The 17,933-nt window shown below is 43.1% G+C and overlaps 1 protein-coding gene and 1 long non-coding RNA gene across 4 annotated transcripts in view; one reads left to right on the forward strand and one right to left on the reverse strand.

Annotated features, from left to right (window-relative positions):
• The window catches only part of LOC127008661 (zwei Ig domain protein zig-8-like), a 130,036-nt gene extending 112,333 nt beyond the window's left edge, over nucleotides 1–17,703 (forward strand). The window contains exons 3-6 of one of the 3 annotated variants that reach the window (XM_050880963.1): nucleotides 8,764–8,865; nucleotides 9,623–9,731; nucleotides 11,245–11,419; nucleotides 17,031–17,703. In XM_050880963.1, the coding sequence (XP_050736920.1) occupies nucleotides 8,764–8,865; nucleotides 9,623–9,731; nucleotides 11,245–11,419; nucleotides 17,031–17,268 (624 nt within the window). In that variant the 3' untranslated portion in view covers nucleotides 17,269–17,703. Of the gene's footprint in view, nucleotides 1–8,763; nucleotides 8,866–9,622; nucleotides 9,732–11,244; nucleotides 11,527–17,030 lie in introns of all 3 variants that reach the window. The other 2 variants (XM_050880964.1, XM_050880962.1) reach the window with 2 other exon arrangements.
• Nucleotides 3,215–8,870, reverse strand: LOC127008663 (uncharacterized). The gene is made up of 2 exons (XR_007761231.1): nucleotides 8,734–8,870; nucleotides 3,215–3,465 (listed from the first exon to the last, which is right to left on the reverse strand). It is a non-coding gene; the product is annotated as an uncharacterized LOC127008663 (long non-coding RNA).
• Nucleotides 17,704–17,933: the final 230 nt, after the last annotated feature.

Genomic DNA, 17,933 nt, shown 5'->3' on the forward strand with positions numbered 1-17,933 from the left:
GCTCGTTAGTGGGGCGGGCAAGTGTTTTTATAGTGGCGCCATCTTCCCTGGCTCATGCTGTCCCCCAACTTGATCTTCTTCACTGGACCCAGCTCGTTAGTGGCGCGGGAAAGTGTTTTTATAGTGGCGCCATCTTCCCTGGTTCATGCTGTCCCCCGGTGCACCAACATGATCTCCTTCACAGAGTTTTGCTAGAGTCCGGGTTGAGAGTTGGTCATCGTGAGAGCATGTGGGTAATCTTCGGCCACTCGGCTATGCGTGAAAATGTCAACTTGCGGCGGCGTGTGGGATCTGAACCTGAGTCCTCCATCGCACCACTCAGCCACCCATTCTCCACACAAACAACTACAATCTGTATTTTTCGATTATTCACTTTGTTTTCTCGTTTAACATTTCTTCTTTCTCCTTCTTCCTCTATTCTTTTCTCACACTCTTCCACTTTTGCTCCCTCTTTTCCTGTACCCCTCCTCCTCCTCCTCCTCCTCGGTCACAGGCATCCTAGGTTAATCATCCAAAGATCGTCCACCTGATTAATGAATCCACGTGTCGAAAAGAGAAATATCGGAGAGGAGCCGCAGGAGGGAGGAAGGGAGGGAGGGAGGGAGAGGAGGGAAAGGAGAAAAGGATGGTTAAAAGAAGAGAGAGAAGAGGAGAGGGGAGAAGATGAGAGGGAGAAAAGAGGAAAGGAGAGGAGAAGGGAGGAGAGGAGAGGGACGGAGAAGAGAGGAGAGGAGAAGAGAAGCGAGAGGAGAGCAGAGGAGAGGTGTACAGGGAGAGGCAGGGGATGTAGAAATGACGATGAGGTGAATGAAAGGAAGAGACTAGAAAAGAATGAAGATAGAATTGAAAAGCGTTGAAAAGACACGTGAGGAGAGAATACAAAACTGCAAGAAGGTGACAAGGGGAAAAATTATTCAACTCAAACTTTAGAGGGAAAGGAGAGCATGGAATAGAAATTAAACCTTTAGAGCTTAGAGAATAGAGGGAAATGAAAAATGAGAGAAGGGAGAGAGTATAACAGAACTAAAAAGAAGGAGACTGGTAACTAGAATAAAGAGTGAGGAGAAGTTTGAGACGATGGAAAGGAATGGAGGAGATATGAAAAACAACAATAAGAAAGAAAGGGAGAGGGAGAGAGAGAGAGAGAGAGAGAGAGAGAGAGAGAGAGAGAGAGAGAGAGAGAAGGGAGGCGGTCACAGTGCTGAATATCAACGCCATTATTTCATGCACGCAACAACACAAATTGTATCCCCCCCCCCTCCTCTCTCTCTCTCTCTCTCTCAGGCAGGCTGTAGGTAACGAAGACTGATGAGCTGGCCTGGTGTCTGACAACGAAGGATCCAAGCTCCCTAAAATTTCCCATGTACAAGGGGCAGTCAGGGAAACACCCCCTTATTCATTACCACGGGTCAGATGATGCCTGAGAAAATTGTGTTAACAAAATGCCGGCGGTTCAGCCGCTCTTCTCTGGGGCTGGGCGACGCATGCGGCGCCGAGGTCGGCGAGCCTGTGTGTGGTACCCCGGCCACCGGCAGCTCTTGCGCGTCTCTACTTTTACATGTATCTGTTCAGAAGAAATGGAGAGGAACAAACAGCGGTGCTGATAAAATACTGGCGATTCAGTCAGTGAACGAAACGCCGGTGACGCTGTGAGGAGCCCAACGGATCTGTAAAGAAAAGTCGGTTAATGAAGACTTCCTGGGCAACGTCAGTGCCAGTGAGGCACAGTAGGACCTCCTGAGTAACGTCGATGCCAGCAAAGCACAGCCATCTGCTTCACATTAATTTAAGTTAATTCACGAAGTGCAAACCCAGTTAAAAAAATCTCAGGAGAACTAGGACAAAATTCTGACCATCGGACAAAATCCTCCCCCTCGAAATACATACCCTGCTCAAAAACATCGTAGACGCCTGCGATGAAGCTCAGCCAGTCTGTTGGTTTGATCTCTTGGTAAAGAGTTTCCGGAAGCTGAAGGCCAAAATCCTCCCACTATGGGTCACGCCGAGTTGTTTTACCAAGTACAGACCCAGTTCAGCAAGGCACACAAGACCTGCGACGTGGCTCAGCAGGTCTTTGTTCATCTGTCTGTCTCTCTGTCTATCTTTTTATCAATATATCTATCTTAATTTTCTCTCTTTTATCGTATTTTATCACTGTCACTATCAAAACTATCTATCTATCTATCTATCTATTTATCTATCTATCTATCTATCTATCTATCTATCTATTTGTCTATCTATCTATTTTTATCACTAAACTAACCTTTTTTCTCTTATATTGTTTCTATCAAATTGTCACTATCACAACTCTCTCTCTCTCTCTCTCTCTCTCTCTCTCTCTCTCTCTCTCTCTCTCTCTCTCTCTCTCTCTCTCTCTCACTCACTCTCTCACTCACTCACTCACTCACTCTCACTCACTTTCACTTTCAGCTCTCACTATCATCTCTCACTATCAACTATCAACTCTCAACTCTCAACTCTCAATCTCTCTCTCTCTCTCACTCACTCATTCCGCCACAATCACCACTCAATCCTCGGGCGGTCACCAAGCTGTGTTGTTGTTTTGGTGACGGCGTGGCTGATACTGTGGCGCCGAAAACCGAAAAAAAGGGGGTAAAAAAAAGCAGTTTGAGCAGGTGAAAGTTGGAGTGTCCTGTGCGAGTTAGCTGACCAGTGACTGAAATTCGGGCTAACTTTTTTTATATGAAATTCGTTGGGTTTGGCTTTTTTTGGTGTGTGTGTGTGTGTGTGTGTGTGTGTGTGTGTGTGTGTGTGTGTGTGTGTGTGTGCTTGCATGGTTACGCGTTCTCCTGTTAATGGAACAAATCAACCCACGTGTGCTCTCTCTCTCTCTCTCTCTCTCTCTCTCTCTCTCTCTCTCTCTCTCTCTCTCTCTCTCTCTCTCTCTCTCTCTCTCTCTCTCTCTCTCATTGATACCTTATGTTAATTAAAGAACACACCTCGAAATCAGTTCATGCCACATTTATTTTCCAATTTTTATCTATTCCTTCTATCTCATTCCACTTCTTCGATGATACTAAAGTCATTTCCACCGTATCGGCAACATTTATTAACCCCTCTTTCGGCCGCCTCTATGGATTCTTTTTAGGAGCAGCGAGTAGCGGGCTTTTTTATTAATGTTTCCTTTTTTTGTGCCCTTGAGCTGTCTCCTTTGTTGTAAAAAAATGGTTACGTATAGACAAAAAAAAATCACACAGCATACATTTTTTATTGTTTCAAGGAAGTCAGTGATGAGTACCCAGAAATAACGACACTCTAATTCTCTCGTACCAAATTAATTAATGCAAATAGACTGATTTTTGCTCTTCAGTTAAAAGGTCGTGATAGAGAAAAAGAACGTTGGCATTTGCGAACATTCGTGGATGAGAGTTTTCTTTTTTTTCTGTTGCGGTTGTTCTTACTGCACCTCCTGACTCTTTCATGTTCATCGCTCGCTGCACAAAGCTGGAAAAGAAAATAGAGGACTCTTGATTCCAGTGTAGCCTTGCAAAATATGTGGATAATTTTCTCGACTTTTGTGAGTACGAGTTTGTGGTAAATACGAAAGATATATTCTCTCTCTCTCTTTTTCTTTTTTTTTTCTTTCTTTCTTTCTCTTTCTCTTCCTTTCTTTCTTTCTTTCTCTTTCTCAAACAAATAAACAAAAAAAAACACGAGACGAAAACAAAACAAACAAACAAACAAGACAAACAAAAGAACAAGAAAACAAACAAACACGATACCCCCCCAAAAAAACAAGACAGACAAAAAAACAAACAAGAGAAACAAAAAAACACGAAACCAAATAAAAAAAAAGAGAAAAAACACGAAACCAAACAAAAAACAGACAAGAAACACACACAAAAAAAAACACGAAACCAAACAAATAAAAAAAACTAAAACAGGAAAACACGGAAACTTAAAAGAACAAAAACTAAAGCATACCCAATAAAGAAGCAAATAAAAAAAAATATATAAAACACACGAAGGCAAATAAAAAAAATTAAAACACGAAATTAAACCGAATCAACACCCCCCTCCCCCTAACAACTCACCACCACAAAAAAATGACGAAACACAAACAAACAAACAAAACAAAAAACAAAAATATACAGCTTAAATTATAGAACGATAAAAATTAGTGTATTCATGAGCCACCACCACCATCACCACCATCACCACCACCACCACCAAAAGAACAAAAATATAAAAGAACACGAAAAAAATACGACGAATTTGACGTCAATTCAGCTCTCGAGAAAGCTTAAGACTTAGAAAAACGAAGAGAGACTGAGAGCGAGAGAGAGAGAGAGAGAGAGAGAGAGAGAGAGAGAGAGAGAGAGAGAGAGAGAGAGAGAGAGAGAGAGAGAGAGAGAGAGAGAGTAGCTTCAATAACCTCCAATCCTCTGCTTGATTGAAAGTGTGAGAGAGACTTGTATTTGTGGTTTCTGCTTCCTGGTGTTTGTGTTGCTGTGTTGCGTGGTGTTGCGGTGATCGTGAAGTGTTGCTGTTGTTTTTGTTGTTGTTGTTGTTGTGGTGGTGGTGGTGGTAGTGGTAGTGTTGCTGTATTGAGCAGCTAAGGTTCATAGTGGTAGTGGTAGTGGTAGTAGTAGTAGTAGTAGTAGTAGTAGTAGTAGTAGTGGTAGTAGTTCTAATAGTACTAAGAGACCATTCCCATTCCTACCAAACAACAAAATTTCGACGGCACAAAAAGAGTTCATCCCAGCGTAAGTTTTATTCCGAGGTATTCATTAAACAAAATAACGAAAACACGATAACATAACTTCGGCCGTACGACAATGTATGACAAGTATGCCGTTCGTGGGTGTCTGTGCAAGGTTGCCAGATGTACGAGGCCGAAAACTATTGCTTGCCGCGAGAAACAAATAAATAAAATCCCTTAATTGCATGTTTCTAGAAAAAAGGGAGAATAAAAAAAGGAAAATAGCAGAAAAATAGAGAACATTGAGATGGGATATTAATGGAAAGTAATAGAAAAAGAGTAGTATCTGATCTTTGTTAATTAATAAGTAGAAAAAAGACGAAAATTTTGGAGTCCATTTTTGAGACGGGGAGAAGAGGAAAAGATATGGAGAAAAAGGAAGGAAAGTAGGAAAACATGAGATAGGTGGAGAAGGGGATAAAACTGGATGAAAGGAAGGGAGTAGAAGGGGAAGGGAAAGGAAGGGAAGAAGGGTAGATAAGGGGTGAGATAGATTGAAGGAAGGGAGTATAGGAGAGAGGGAGAAGGGGAGAATATGGGTGAAGACAGGGGAGTGAATGGGGAGAAGAAGAAGGGGTAAATCTGGATAAAGGGAGAGAGAGAAGGGAAGGAAGCAAGGGAAGGAGAGAAGGGGATAAAAATGAATGAAGGGAGGGGAGGGAGGGGAGGGAAAGGAAGGGAGTAAGGACTGGGGTGGAGGGGGGAGAAGGGGTGAAAAAGGATGAAGGGAGGGGGAGAGGGGAGAGAGAGAGAGAGAATTTCAATTTTGACCAACACTCGCATGGATGATTTTAAACGAACGTGTGACATTTAATGATAATCCAGTAAAAACAGTGTGTGTGTGTGTGTGTGTGTGTGTGTGTGTGTGTGTGTGTGTGTGTGTGTGTGTGTGAGTGTGCGTGTGCGTGTGTGTGTGTGTGTGTGTGTTCCGTCCTCTCTACGTCCACCACCATCACCACCGACAAACCCGTGACATCGCAGCCACCACCACTGTCACCACCACCACCACCACCACCACACCACTACCTCCACCACCACCGCCAGCAACACCACAAACAACACACACACTCTCCGGAAACAGAACGTGAAAAACACACGGCGAACAATTCACTCGCTTCCCAATTTTAGTTTTTTTTGGCCCTCCCTAACCTTTTCGGGGCCGCAAAAATGGTAGAGCAGGGGCGAACCGCGAAAGCGAGAGCGAGAGAGAGAGAGAGAGAGAGAGAGAGAGAGAGAGAGAGAGAGAGAGAGAGAGAGAGAGAGAGAGAGAGAGCAGGGCGTGGATTATGATGGAGCCGATTCGTTCGCTCATCCGTGTTGAAATTCAATCAAAACTTTGCAACCAGGAATACTGTGTCCAGAAGATGGTACGACACGCAATCTTTCGCGCCACTAAGCTCGTTCCCTCCTCCTCTTCCTCCTCCTCTTCCTCCCTCTCTCATTCTTTTGCTCCCCCTTCGGTCTCCCCTCCTACTCCTCCTGTTGCATTTTCCTATAGTTTCTCCTTGTTCCCTCCTACTCTTCCTCCTCCTCCTCTTCCTCCTCCTCTTCCTCCTTTTACTCTCCCTGCAGCTTCCCCTCCTATTCCTCTTGCTTCATTCTCTTCCAGTCCCTACTTCTCCTCTTCCCCCTTCCCTCCTTTTGCTCCCCTCCAGCTTCCCCTCCTTCTCCTCCAGCTTCGTTCTCCTCCTCCTCCTCCAGTACCTCCTCCTCTTCCTATTCTTCGCTTCTTTCCCTTCTTTTTCTCTTTCATTTGGCACTTGTGATGGCTTGGTTGCTTCTAAAACGGGCAAGGAAGAGAAAGGGAAATAGGTACCAGAGAAAAGAAGGGAAAAGACTGTGGGAGGGAAAGAGAAAGTGGGAAGATGAGAAGGGAAATATATGTATACGAGAGAGAATATAATGGTGAATGAGATAGATAGATAGAAAGAGAGAATTAAATTATATCTACATTATTTACCAAGTCTGAGCGATAACTAATTCAAACTATCCATCACTTGCCGTTTCATTCGTCCAGTCTTCCTTCATTAAGCTCTAATTCACTCGGCATTATTATTTGCTTCTTCCTTTAACAATGCTTTAATCCCGCCCCGTTTCACTCATCTTTTTCCCGACTCACACACGCGGTTCTGCTTCACGGGGTCTTCCATATTCAGGTCTTCATCACCCGTTGGGCTACTCCTTGTTTCATTAACCCTTCACTCGTATTGTCTAGAAGGATTAATCATTATCTCTCTCACTAGTACTTCCCGTTTCTCTTGCTCTTTTTCTGTTTCATTCTTCCTTTCACATTCTATCTTAAACCTTTTTCATTCGCGTTGGCTCATATCAGTAAGGTTTTCCGATTTATTTTAAGCTTCATTTGATTCGTGTCACGCGCCAAAGCAGCACTGAGTGACGCGGCAGCCTTGGAGGGCAGGCAGGTCAGCATATTAAAGAGCCAGGCTCATTAAAGAGACCGAGGTAAAAAAAATAACTCAGAGCATGACGATCAGATCAAATTTAATGAGTTCACAAACAGCCGGAAAGCGCCCTCCGCCCTCCACTGCCAGCCTATTCTCGCTCAGCCACGGTCCAAAATGTGTTCTGGTTCGTCTCTTGAGGGATATACACGTTAAATATTGGAATCCCATTTAATTGCAGTATCTAATGAGCCCTGAGCCATCGAAGCGCGCCAAGGTAAGTGAAAGGTGGTGTGGTACTACCGTAGACTTTAACGTAGCTATTTTGGTTACCCATGTACAAGTCTACGGTACCACACACCATATTTTACTTACCAACCCCGCCCCTGTTCCCGCTGTTAACTACCTCCCTATGAATTGACATAAGGTATCATTTAAAGCGTCTCAATATCTCTTGCTGGATCTCTTCGCTCGCTTTAGACTACTGGTGTGAGTGCAGTAAAAGGAGAGCGACAAACCTAAACGGCACACAAGGGAGATGATGTTTCCCTTACGAAATCGAGTGAAAAACGTGAAAACTAGGAGTGAGAATATGCATCATAGTGCTTTTTTTTCTTACAACAAAGGACACGGCTCAAGGGCAACAGAAAGAGTGTAGAAAAAAAGCCCGTTACTCACCGCTCTCATTATAGTGGTTGATTTTATAAAGAATAGGATAAAAGTATGATATTGAGGGAAAATCATATGAAAAATAGGAAAAAGTACAAACTAAAGTAAAATATTGTAAAGAAAACAGCGAGCCAGTATCATCTTTTCCGAGTGATTACGAAAGTGACGCGTGAGTGAATATAACACCAGAAAAGAGGCTTAGTAAACTGATGGGGAAAGTGAACCTAATAAAAGCTTGAATATAGGCTGGAAAATATACAAAAAAAAGGAAGAATCAAGTAGCAGATAATGTCAGCAAATAAAGAGAGAGAGAGAAACCGAATGAAAATAGCTGGTTAGAATAAAGAAGAAATAAAGCAATGAGAGGTAAAAGAGAACTGGGAAAACATACAAGAGAAAAAGAAACCCACGGAGAAGAAAACCCAAGTGGAAGAACAAAAAAAAAAGAAAACCCCACGGAAAGTAAAACCCAAATGAAAGAGAACAAAGGAAAAAAAGAAAACCCCACGGAAAAGAAAATCTAAATGAAAGAAAACAAAACAAAACAAAGAAACTGAAAATACCACGAAATTTGCAAAGAAAAACACCATATGAAAGAAAACGACGCTACCAGATAAGAAAACAAGACGGGAAAAAGAAAACAATAGCATCAGAGAAAAGAAAACAAAATAAGCAAAGAGAAACTGAACATACCACGATCGATTAGGAAAAGAAAGTAAACAATATCACAGAAAACCATTCACTAAGATAAAACGAAACAAAAAATAAAAACAATAATAGGAAAACAAATAAACAGTCGAAATACACAACAAATTATAACCAAATATACGAGGAGGTAATTATACTAGCTATAAGGAAACACGAATAAAAGAAAACCACACCGCCAGACAAGAAGATAAAACACGTCAAAGAAAACGGAAGTCCAAGCCCATAACTTACCTAACCCCAACACGTGTCTTTGCTTCCCAGGTGACGTGGCTGAAGCGAGACGAGGACCACCTGTTGACGGCCGGCTCGCAGGTGTACTCCTCCGACAACCGCTTCTCCGTGGCGCACATCAAAAACCAGGACGTGAGTAGGAGCGTGAGAGAGAAGAAGAGAGGGAGGGAGAAGAGATGAGAGAGGAAGAGGGTAGGAAATGAGTGAGTGAAAAAACGAGAGGGACTGGAAGATTGAAGGTAAGAGAATGAGAGATAAGAGGGAGAGGGATAGGGAATGAGAAAATGAGTGAAACTAAGTGAGAGTGAAGGAAGGTGGGTGAATGAAAGTGAATAGGAATAGCGAAAGAAAAGGTCAGAGAGTCGGTGGTGAGAGAGGGAGAGGGGTAAAGGAGACGGTTAGGGAATATAAAAGTGAAGAAGAGAAAGATATAGAGTAAACAGGGAATGAGATTGTGAAGTGGGATGAAAAAGGAATAGATGGAGATTGAGGGAAAGAGAGAGTAGAAGGAGGAGGCGATGAGGTGTGTTAGGTTGACGTGACTTGAAGGGAGGAACGTGATAATGAAGGTGCGAGGGGGACAGGCGAAGCAGCGAGAAAGTGACAGGTAAGAGACGGAGAGATAATAGATTGATCCGTCACGATGAGATGAAGGTGTAGTCGGTTAGCAGGGAAAAGGAAATTAATCGCTAACGTTTAAGAATGGGAAAGGGATTGGAGATTGGAGATATATGAGACGAGAAGATGTGTGGGGTGTGGTAGAGATGAAAATAAGATAAGAATAGAATGAGTGAGAGGGAGAAGGGGAGGGAGAGCATGGAGGAGAGACAAGAGGGAGGCACTAGAGAAGGCTACATCATTCAGTAACCTCTTTTTCTCTTACTAACAGCTATGGGAATTGTCGCTGAGGGACGTGCGCCTGTCTGATGCCGGATTGTACGAGTGCCAGCTGACCACACACCCGCCCACCTCACTCTTCTTCACCCTCAAGGTCGTGGGTGAGTATTGGGAGAAAAAATACACGTAAGAAAAACCGAGAGAAAGATAAATTGACTTACTGGGAGATGCAGAAAGGCAGAAATAGATGTACATAAGAAGCGTGAGACAGTGATGGAAACAGAATGAGACTGAGGAAAATGAACGAGAGAGAGAGAGAGAGAGAGATTTAATGAGAGACATTGAAAAGGACATAGAAAGATACATAAGAGGCGTGAAACAGTTGTATAGAAAATAAAAGTGAGTGAGAAATTGTAAATGAAATATACAGATTGATAGAGACATAGGAAGATAGACATAGGGATAAATAAAGAGAAAAAGGAAATGAGAAAGCGAGCGAGAAATTGTAAGAAAAATATATAAATTGATGGAGATATAGGAAGATAGACATTGAGAGGTAGTACATAAGATGGGTAATACGAGATAACATAAAAAAAATGAGACTGAGTGAGATATTATAAAAGATACATTGTGATAGAGATACAGAAAGAATGATATAGAGATACATAAGCGTGAGACATAGTGATAGACAAAAATGGGGTGGAAAAATATAGTATCACATCACCTCCCACCATCACCATCACCACCACCACCAACAACAAACATCATCACCACCAACAGCCTCTCACGCACAAGCACACACATACCATCACCATCACACCACCACCTCTCACCACCTCGATCCATTTCCCTCCCTTCACCCACAAAACCACCACCACCACCACCATCACCTCCCCGCCATCAACACTATCGCCTGAATTTTTATACGCATTGGTCTTCATTAAGATTTATGTGGATGATTTGTCTTTTCTGAACCGTTTTTCGAGGCGTGGGTAGTTAGTTGTGTTGATTTTCTTGCGTCGCCTTCTATGACTAAGCTTGTATTTTTTTACAGCACAGAGACCAACCCAAGGACAACAAAAATAAAATGTAAAAAAAAAAAGCCCGCTAACTGTTGCTCCGGGCTTTTTTTTCCCCTACATGTTCTTTTTGTTGCCCTTGAGTTGCTCTTTGTGCTGTAAAAAAAAAAAATGTTGTTATTAATATGTCGACTAGGTGAAAATCCAACACATCTAACTACCTTCAACTAACTAAATAACGCTTCTTATGTATCTCACTCTCTGTTAATCTATCTATATTTCCCTTTCACTCGCTCTTCCTCACTATCATATTTTTCTTCCAATGTCTCATGCTTCTTTTGTCTCCCGTTCCAAAAGCGGAATTAGAAAGGCGCACTATCCACATACCCGTTCCTAAATACTAACACAACGTTTATGAAATGAGGCGACACTATAGGCCTTATTCTTAAACGTATCGGCTCCTTAGGTCGCAAGTTTGAAAAGCCTTTCGTAGATGTTGCTGGTGTTTTCATGGACTGTTTTGTGACCCTGGTGATAGTTGTACATGATTGCTGCACCTTGTAGTGAAAAGTTACCCATGAGAACCCAGGTAATCTCCTCTGTGGCTTTAGTGAATAGTTGTAATGGCTCTATCTCCCTTCCTTCCATCACGCAGAGGCCCGGGCGGTTATCGAGGGGCACCCATCCATACACTTCCACAAGGGACACACGCTGCGCCTTCACTGCGTGGTGGAGAGGGCGACCGAAACACCTCAGTACATCTTTTGGTACCACAACGGCAGCATGGTGAACTACTACCCCAACCAGCCCGTCAGGATCATGAAACACAGGTACAGCAGCACGCTCATTATCAACAACCTCACCTGGGACCACGCCGGGGAGTACCGCTGTGAGCCTCACCTGGCCACCTCCGCCTCAATCAAGGTGCATGTGACAGGTACGCTGCTTTGGTCATCCTGTCTACCTGTGTGGATGTGTGGTGTGTCTGTGCTGTATAAGAAAAGTGTGGGCTTGTGTTTGTAGTCTGTTTGCGCGCTTGAGTATTTGTGAGTTTGTACGAGGATAGACATAATGTTTTCATCGTTATTTGTCTATCTGTTTTTCTGGTTTGATGTCTGTCTGTTTTTTTGTTTTTTTTGTCCATCACCAAAATATCTCAAGTAACGGATTAACATATAGCCATCGAATACACTTAAGAACGCTCTTAGGTGAATATTTCAAACTGCATAATTTTTGGGGAAAATCAAAATATGAACTGTTTGAATATTCCTCATATTCCTTATTTTGTTGGTCGAATACAGACCATGAATGCTTCGAGGGACTGGTCCAGACCTTTTCCGATAAAATCCGGTAAAGAAATGTCCAGTATGGCGGGCGATATACGTATTCTTCGGAAAACACTGTTTATTTGTCTATTTGTTTCTCTTATTGTTTTTCTTCCTTATTTTGTGGAAACCGCCTTCTCTTCATGTAGATTACCCTTATTTTCATATTTCCAATTTAGGTAAAAGCGAAAGTTGGGAGCACAGGCCACACCTGCGCGTGGCTCCGTCGCACTGGCCCTCTGTGCCTGTGGCGGGAAGAACCATTGCCTCGGGGCAAGGACCAGTGTGACATCCGGGTTACCTCGGTTTACCTTCCCCAGATTTCCCAAGGTACTCATTTCTCGATCAGCCAGTAAGAGAGGATGAACAGCTGGGTGAGCTGTACGCCGACTGCCCGGGCCGGGATTCGAACCTGGGCCCTCGAATTGGTAGCTAGGCACGCTAACCACTGCTCCACGAAAGCTCTTTAATCTTGTCAGTTTTGGGGACGGCTCAATATTGTACATCTACGTATATTTCTGCTTTAATCTCTGCATTTGCACTTCTTCATAATTCTGTTTCTCTGTTCTGATTCCCTTTGCCCGTCAGCCTTTGTTCTTCGCGGGTGTGGCTCTCTGGTTTCTCTGTGCGTGTTCAATCTTTCTCCATTTGCATCTCGGCCTCACCATTTCTGACTCTGTTTTCTCTGTTTCTATATTTTTTCTCGCTCAGCATCCGTTTCTATCTCCTCCTCTCCTCGCCATTATATCCGTCTCCGCCAGCCCTCCTCCCCTCCCCGCGTCTGTCTTATCTGTCTCCCAAACGGTGTCCGGTCAGCATCCGTCTGTTTCACTAATGAACTGTCGATTTCATGGTTTTATCTCCATCGAATTTTAAAGACGCCGCTTCACTTTAGTTTCCCAGCCGTTGTTTTCTTCCTTTCTCTTCACTAAATACTGTGTGTTAGCCTTTTGTTATCTCCTTATATCCTTGTGTAATCCTAATGTAGTCTAGTGTTTCTAGTGTTAATTTTACGACTGCTCCATTTTAACTGTACCTGCACTTTTTCTAGATTATTTTTTTCTTATCATAAGAACATAAGAACATAAGAACGTAAGGAGTCTGCAAGAGGCCGGTCGGCCTATACAAAGCAGCTCCTGTACACTCAACCCCACCTTACCTCACCATCCATGGCTTTATCTAACCTCTTCTTGAAGGTATCTATGGTATTGGCACCCACAACATGGCTCCCAAGCCTGTTCCATTCGTCCACCACTCTAATGGTGAACCAATTCTTGTCTATGTCTTTGTACCTATCACATTCTCATCCTTACCAATCCTTCCCTTCTCTCTTTCCCTACTCCCTTCACTTCATTACCTATCACATTCACATCCTTACCCATCCTTCCCTTCTCTCTCCCTTCTCCCTTCACTTCTTAACCTACCCAAACCTCACCCCAATTTCACCTTTACCTATCCTTCCTCTCTCCCTTCACCCTTCACTTCTTAATCTATCCCCACAACTTGCCCCATTTAGATCATTACCCATCCTTGCCTTGCCTTTCCCTCCCTTCACTTTAACTACGGTCCAGACTTACCCAATTTTCATGCTTACCCTCTTTTCCCTTCTCCTTCCGTTTGACCTTGATTTTCTTACCTATTACCGATTACTTCTTACCCATATTACCTTCCTACCTTCCCCTCCACCCCATACATCCCCTCCTCCCCTTCCCTAACCCCAAATACATTAACAGCAAAAGTGGGTTGAATGACAAGCCAGTAATAATCCGATTAGATGAAGGACTGTCACAGGTTTTAATAATTGTCCAGGCTCGCTTTTTTTCACTCTCATTTCCCATTAAAAGGATCGTGTGACATAATCCTTTGAAAACTCGGCACAAACTCACGGCAGAGAAGCTTTATAGTCCCTCCCGCAATGCCGGCAACACAGAAAATGGGATGGAAGAAATTTGGTTACGGGTCAATGGGACGTTTTCTTTTTTAATTTAGGGTGTACTTTAATGTTTGAATGATGGGCGTGGTATTGGTGTGTCAGAGGAGTGATGGAGGACTTGTGGGAGAAGGAAAATGAGAGGAAAAATAAATAAAAAATTACATGAGGAAAAGAAAAGGAGGCTGGGTTATGTGCTGATGATATAAAGATTGTTATTTTCTCACCGAGCGGAAAAAGAGGAAATGAGATTAAAGAAAAGAGAAAAAAAATGGAAAATGATGTGTTGGAAAAAAGGATGTCATTTTTTTGGCATTAATTTGTTTTTGTTTTTTAATTCTTAACGATCTTCTATTTTAACTATTCAATTATTTCATCTATTTTTCTACGTTTTTATTTTTATTTTTTCCCTTAACTTTTGACCTTTTTTATCAATCCTCTCTCTCTCTCTCTCTCTCTCTCTCTCTCTCTCTCTCTCTCTCTCTCTCTCTCTCTCTCTCTCTCTCTCTCTCTCTCTCTCTCTCTCTCTCTCTCTCTCTCTCTCTCTCTCTCTCTCTCTCTCTCTCTCTCTCTCTCTCTCTCTCTCTCTCTCTCTCTCTCTCTCTGTGTGTGTACTTTGCAAAATTCCTCCCTTTTACTTTCTACCTCCCTCCCTCCCCCCTCCCCCTTCCTCTCATGAAGGACACACACATTCAGAACGGGCGCAAAATTTCCAATCTTCGCCGCGGAGAATCATATAATAAAGAAAAACCTTTATATGAGATGAGTATCGGAAATGTGAAGGGTAATGCGGCGGGGATGTAAAGGAGAGGCCAGGGAGGGATTGGCGCGGGGGGAAAGGGGGAGGTGATGATGCCCGCGAGAGAGAGAAAGAGAGAGAGAGAGGGGGGGAGGTAAAGGGGTAGAGTAAGAGGTTTAGTCGAAGTAGATGAAAGGTAGTTAAGTAGAAAGAAGGAAAAGGTAATATTGTGGAAAGAAAAGGTGGGATAGTAGTAGTAGTAGTAGTAGTAGTAGTAGTAGTAGTAGTAGTAATAGTAGTAGTAGTAGTAGTAGTAGTAGCAAAAGTAGTAGGAAGAAGAGGATGAGGAAGAAAAAAACGAGGAGGAGGAGGAAGAAGGTGAGTAGATGAGAAGGGGGAGAGAGAAAGAATAGTGTAAGCAGAAGGAGAAGGAGGGGTAGAAAAAAATAGAAAGAGTAGTAGCAGTAAAAGAAAGAGGAGAAGGAGGAAGAGGAGGAGGAGGCAAGGAAGGAAGACCAGACAGAAGTGAAGGTCATTGGAGGGGAATGAGGAGAATGAGGAGCTGTTTCCGATATTTTTTTTTGCAAGTAAATGGATCATCGGTATGGGTTCTGCGGGGAGAGATTAGGGTCTTGAGGGTCATTAGTCCTGCTTCACCTTTACCTGTGGCTGTGTACCTGTAAAGGGTGGTGGTGATGGTGGTGGAGGTGGTGGGTAATGGTGGTGATGGTGCTTGTAAGTGTTATGACCAGTAATGTTTTTTTTGTTTTTTTTTTGGTGATGGCTCTGTGGTCATAGTGGTAACGGTAGTGTTGGTGATGATGGTGGTGAGTGTGGTGGTAGTAATATGGATGTTAAAATAGCTGTTGATGGTAATGGTGGTGGTGGTGATTTAGGTTAAGTGGTGATGTAGTTGGTGGTGATGAAAAACATGATGTGAGTGTTAGTAATGATTTTGGTTGTGAAAGCAGAAGAGGAATTGATGTTGGTGTTGATTGACGTGATGGTGGTGGTGCTGGTAGTGGTAGAGGTGGAGGTGATCATGGTAGAGGTGGTGGTGGGAGAAGGGACGGTTGTTGTTGGTAGTGGTGGTGGAAGGGATGACTGATGGAGGTGGTGGTGCTGGTTAAGGCGCATGTGGTGGTGGTGGTGCCGTGGTAGTAGAGGTGGTGGTTGACATGGTGGTGGTGGTGATGGTAAGAGGGGGGGTGAGGGTGGTCGTCATGGTAAAGATGGTGGTGGTGGTGGGTGTGGTAGTAGAGGTGGATGGTAGTGGTGGTGGTGACGGTGGTGGTGGTGGTGGTGGTAGTGGTGGTGATGATGGAAGGGACAGCTGGTGGATTCTCTTATATTTTCATCGTTATTCCTCTCTCTCTCTCTCTCTCTCTCTCTCTCTCTCTCTCTCTCTCTCTCTCTCTCTCACCCTTCACTCTCTTCTATTTTTCCTCCCTTTTTCATCCTGCCGCCGCCAACATCTGCCTGTTCTTCACTTTTTTTTTTCCTGGACACGTTTCCATTATATTATTACTTTTGTTTGGTCTCTGTTTTTTTCGCAGCTTTTAGTATTCAGCAACGGAGTTTATTCTTTTGTTTTGAAAAATGTTCTCCGTCCATTTACATTTTTTCCTGTCCCCGTCGCTCCCTAACTCTATGGAATAATCCCGCGCCCTCACTTTCCGTTCGTGGTTTCGTTCGTTGGTGTTGAGGTGGGTAGGGAAGTGTCAACGTTAACACGGGGCTCTCTAACGAATTTTAACACATGTCTTGCTGAGCCCGCTACTCTCAGAGGCTATCGTCCCTCATAATAAATATTCCCAAAGTCTATCAACAAATTTACTCTGGTTTTCATGAGTGTTTTCCATATTCACGATGCAACGGGCTTTTTTCTTCATTATTTTCTTTTTGTTTTGCCCTTGAACTGCTTCCTTTACTGTAAAAAAAAGAAGCCTTGTCATACTATCATTAGGCTCATAAAACTACCCATGGAACTACCCACAACCTCCGCAAAAGGCTTACCAAATGTGGGTGTGTAAGCCCCTGAATGTTTGTGAGTACGGGGCTTTAAGTTATTTCGAATACCGATAAGGGGTACACGACACATGACCCATTTAGCTGTGCATTCCCCCTTACGATTTGGTTGGTCGAATAACGAGTGTCAGGAAATCTGGTAACGAAACATTGTGATAATAAAGACTTTTGAGGCTTGATTCTCTCCATGTTTAAAGGTCCATGCACGTATCTGTTCATAAGATTAGAGAGAGACTAGCTTGTTCACTGAGGCAACACAACCCCCATGCCTCTTGACGCTTCCGAAAGAATTATGTTTAACTGAAATGGAAAACTGATGAAAACGTTAAAAAAAATGTTTAGTCGTAAATACCTAGAACAAAGATGAACCATGTCGGAGATGCACGCGGCACAACTAACCTTTCTCTCCCTTTCCTCAGGTCCCCCAGCGGCCATGCAGAACACCGGCGAGGCAAGCGGGGGAGGCAGGATCATGATGGGTGCTGGCGTGGCCCTCTCCCTCTCCCCTCGAACCGTGCCTTGGTCCTCCCTTCAATGTCTCCTCGTGTGTCTTCTTGTAGCCAGATGGTGAGGGAAGAGAGACACAACACCGCCTCTCTCCCCTCCTCCACCTCTCCATCTCTCTCCTCTTTCTTCCTCCACTCCTCGGCAGCTTGAAGCACTGAAAAAAAACAGGAAGGGGATGATCTCTCAGCCTCAGTGATGTTAATGATGTTTAAAGGTTTGTTTTTTGTTGATGTTTTGAAAAGGGAGAATTATATATCTGGTTAGAATTGTGAGAATACTGATGTTTCTTTCCCCTCTCAATCTCTTTATCTTTCTGTCTCCCTGTCTATCCATCTATCTATCTATCTGTGTGTGTCTTACGTGCGTGTGTATATAGAGAGTTTAGTGGAGTGAGATAAACGTATAAATAAAATAAGTGAATAAATAAATACATAAATACAACTATACACGTCGTTGAATAGATAATAATAAAAGGGTTTAATGTCATGTGATATAGTGGTGTGTGTGTGTGTGTGTGTGTGTGTGTGTGTGTGTGTGTGTGTGTGTGTGTGTGTGTGTGTGTGTGTGTGTGTGTGTGTAAAATAAGTGCTTAACTCAGTGTCTTCGTCTACATAAAATAAATATTCATGTTGACTTGTGTGTAAATATGTAACTATGTATGTATATATGCACGTGTATGTACTTTGTGTGTGTGTGTGTGTGTGTGTGTGTGTGTGTGTGTGTGTGTGTGTGTGTGTGTGTGTGTGTGTGTGTGTGTGTGTGTGTGTGTGTGTGTGTTTAGAAACTATAACACACTGATCAGTATAAATGTGTGT

The sequence above is a fragment of the Eriocheir sinensis genome, chromosome 38 (assembly GCF_024679095.1).
Source record: "Eriocheir sinensis breed Jianghai 21 chromosome 38, ASM2467909v1, whole genome shotgun sequence".
NCBI lineage: Eukaryota > Metazoa > Arthropoda > Malacostraca > Decapoda > Varunidae > Eriocheir > Eriocheir sinensis.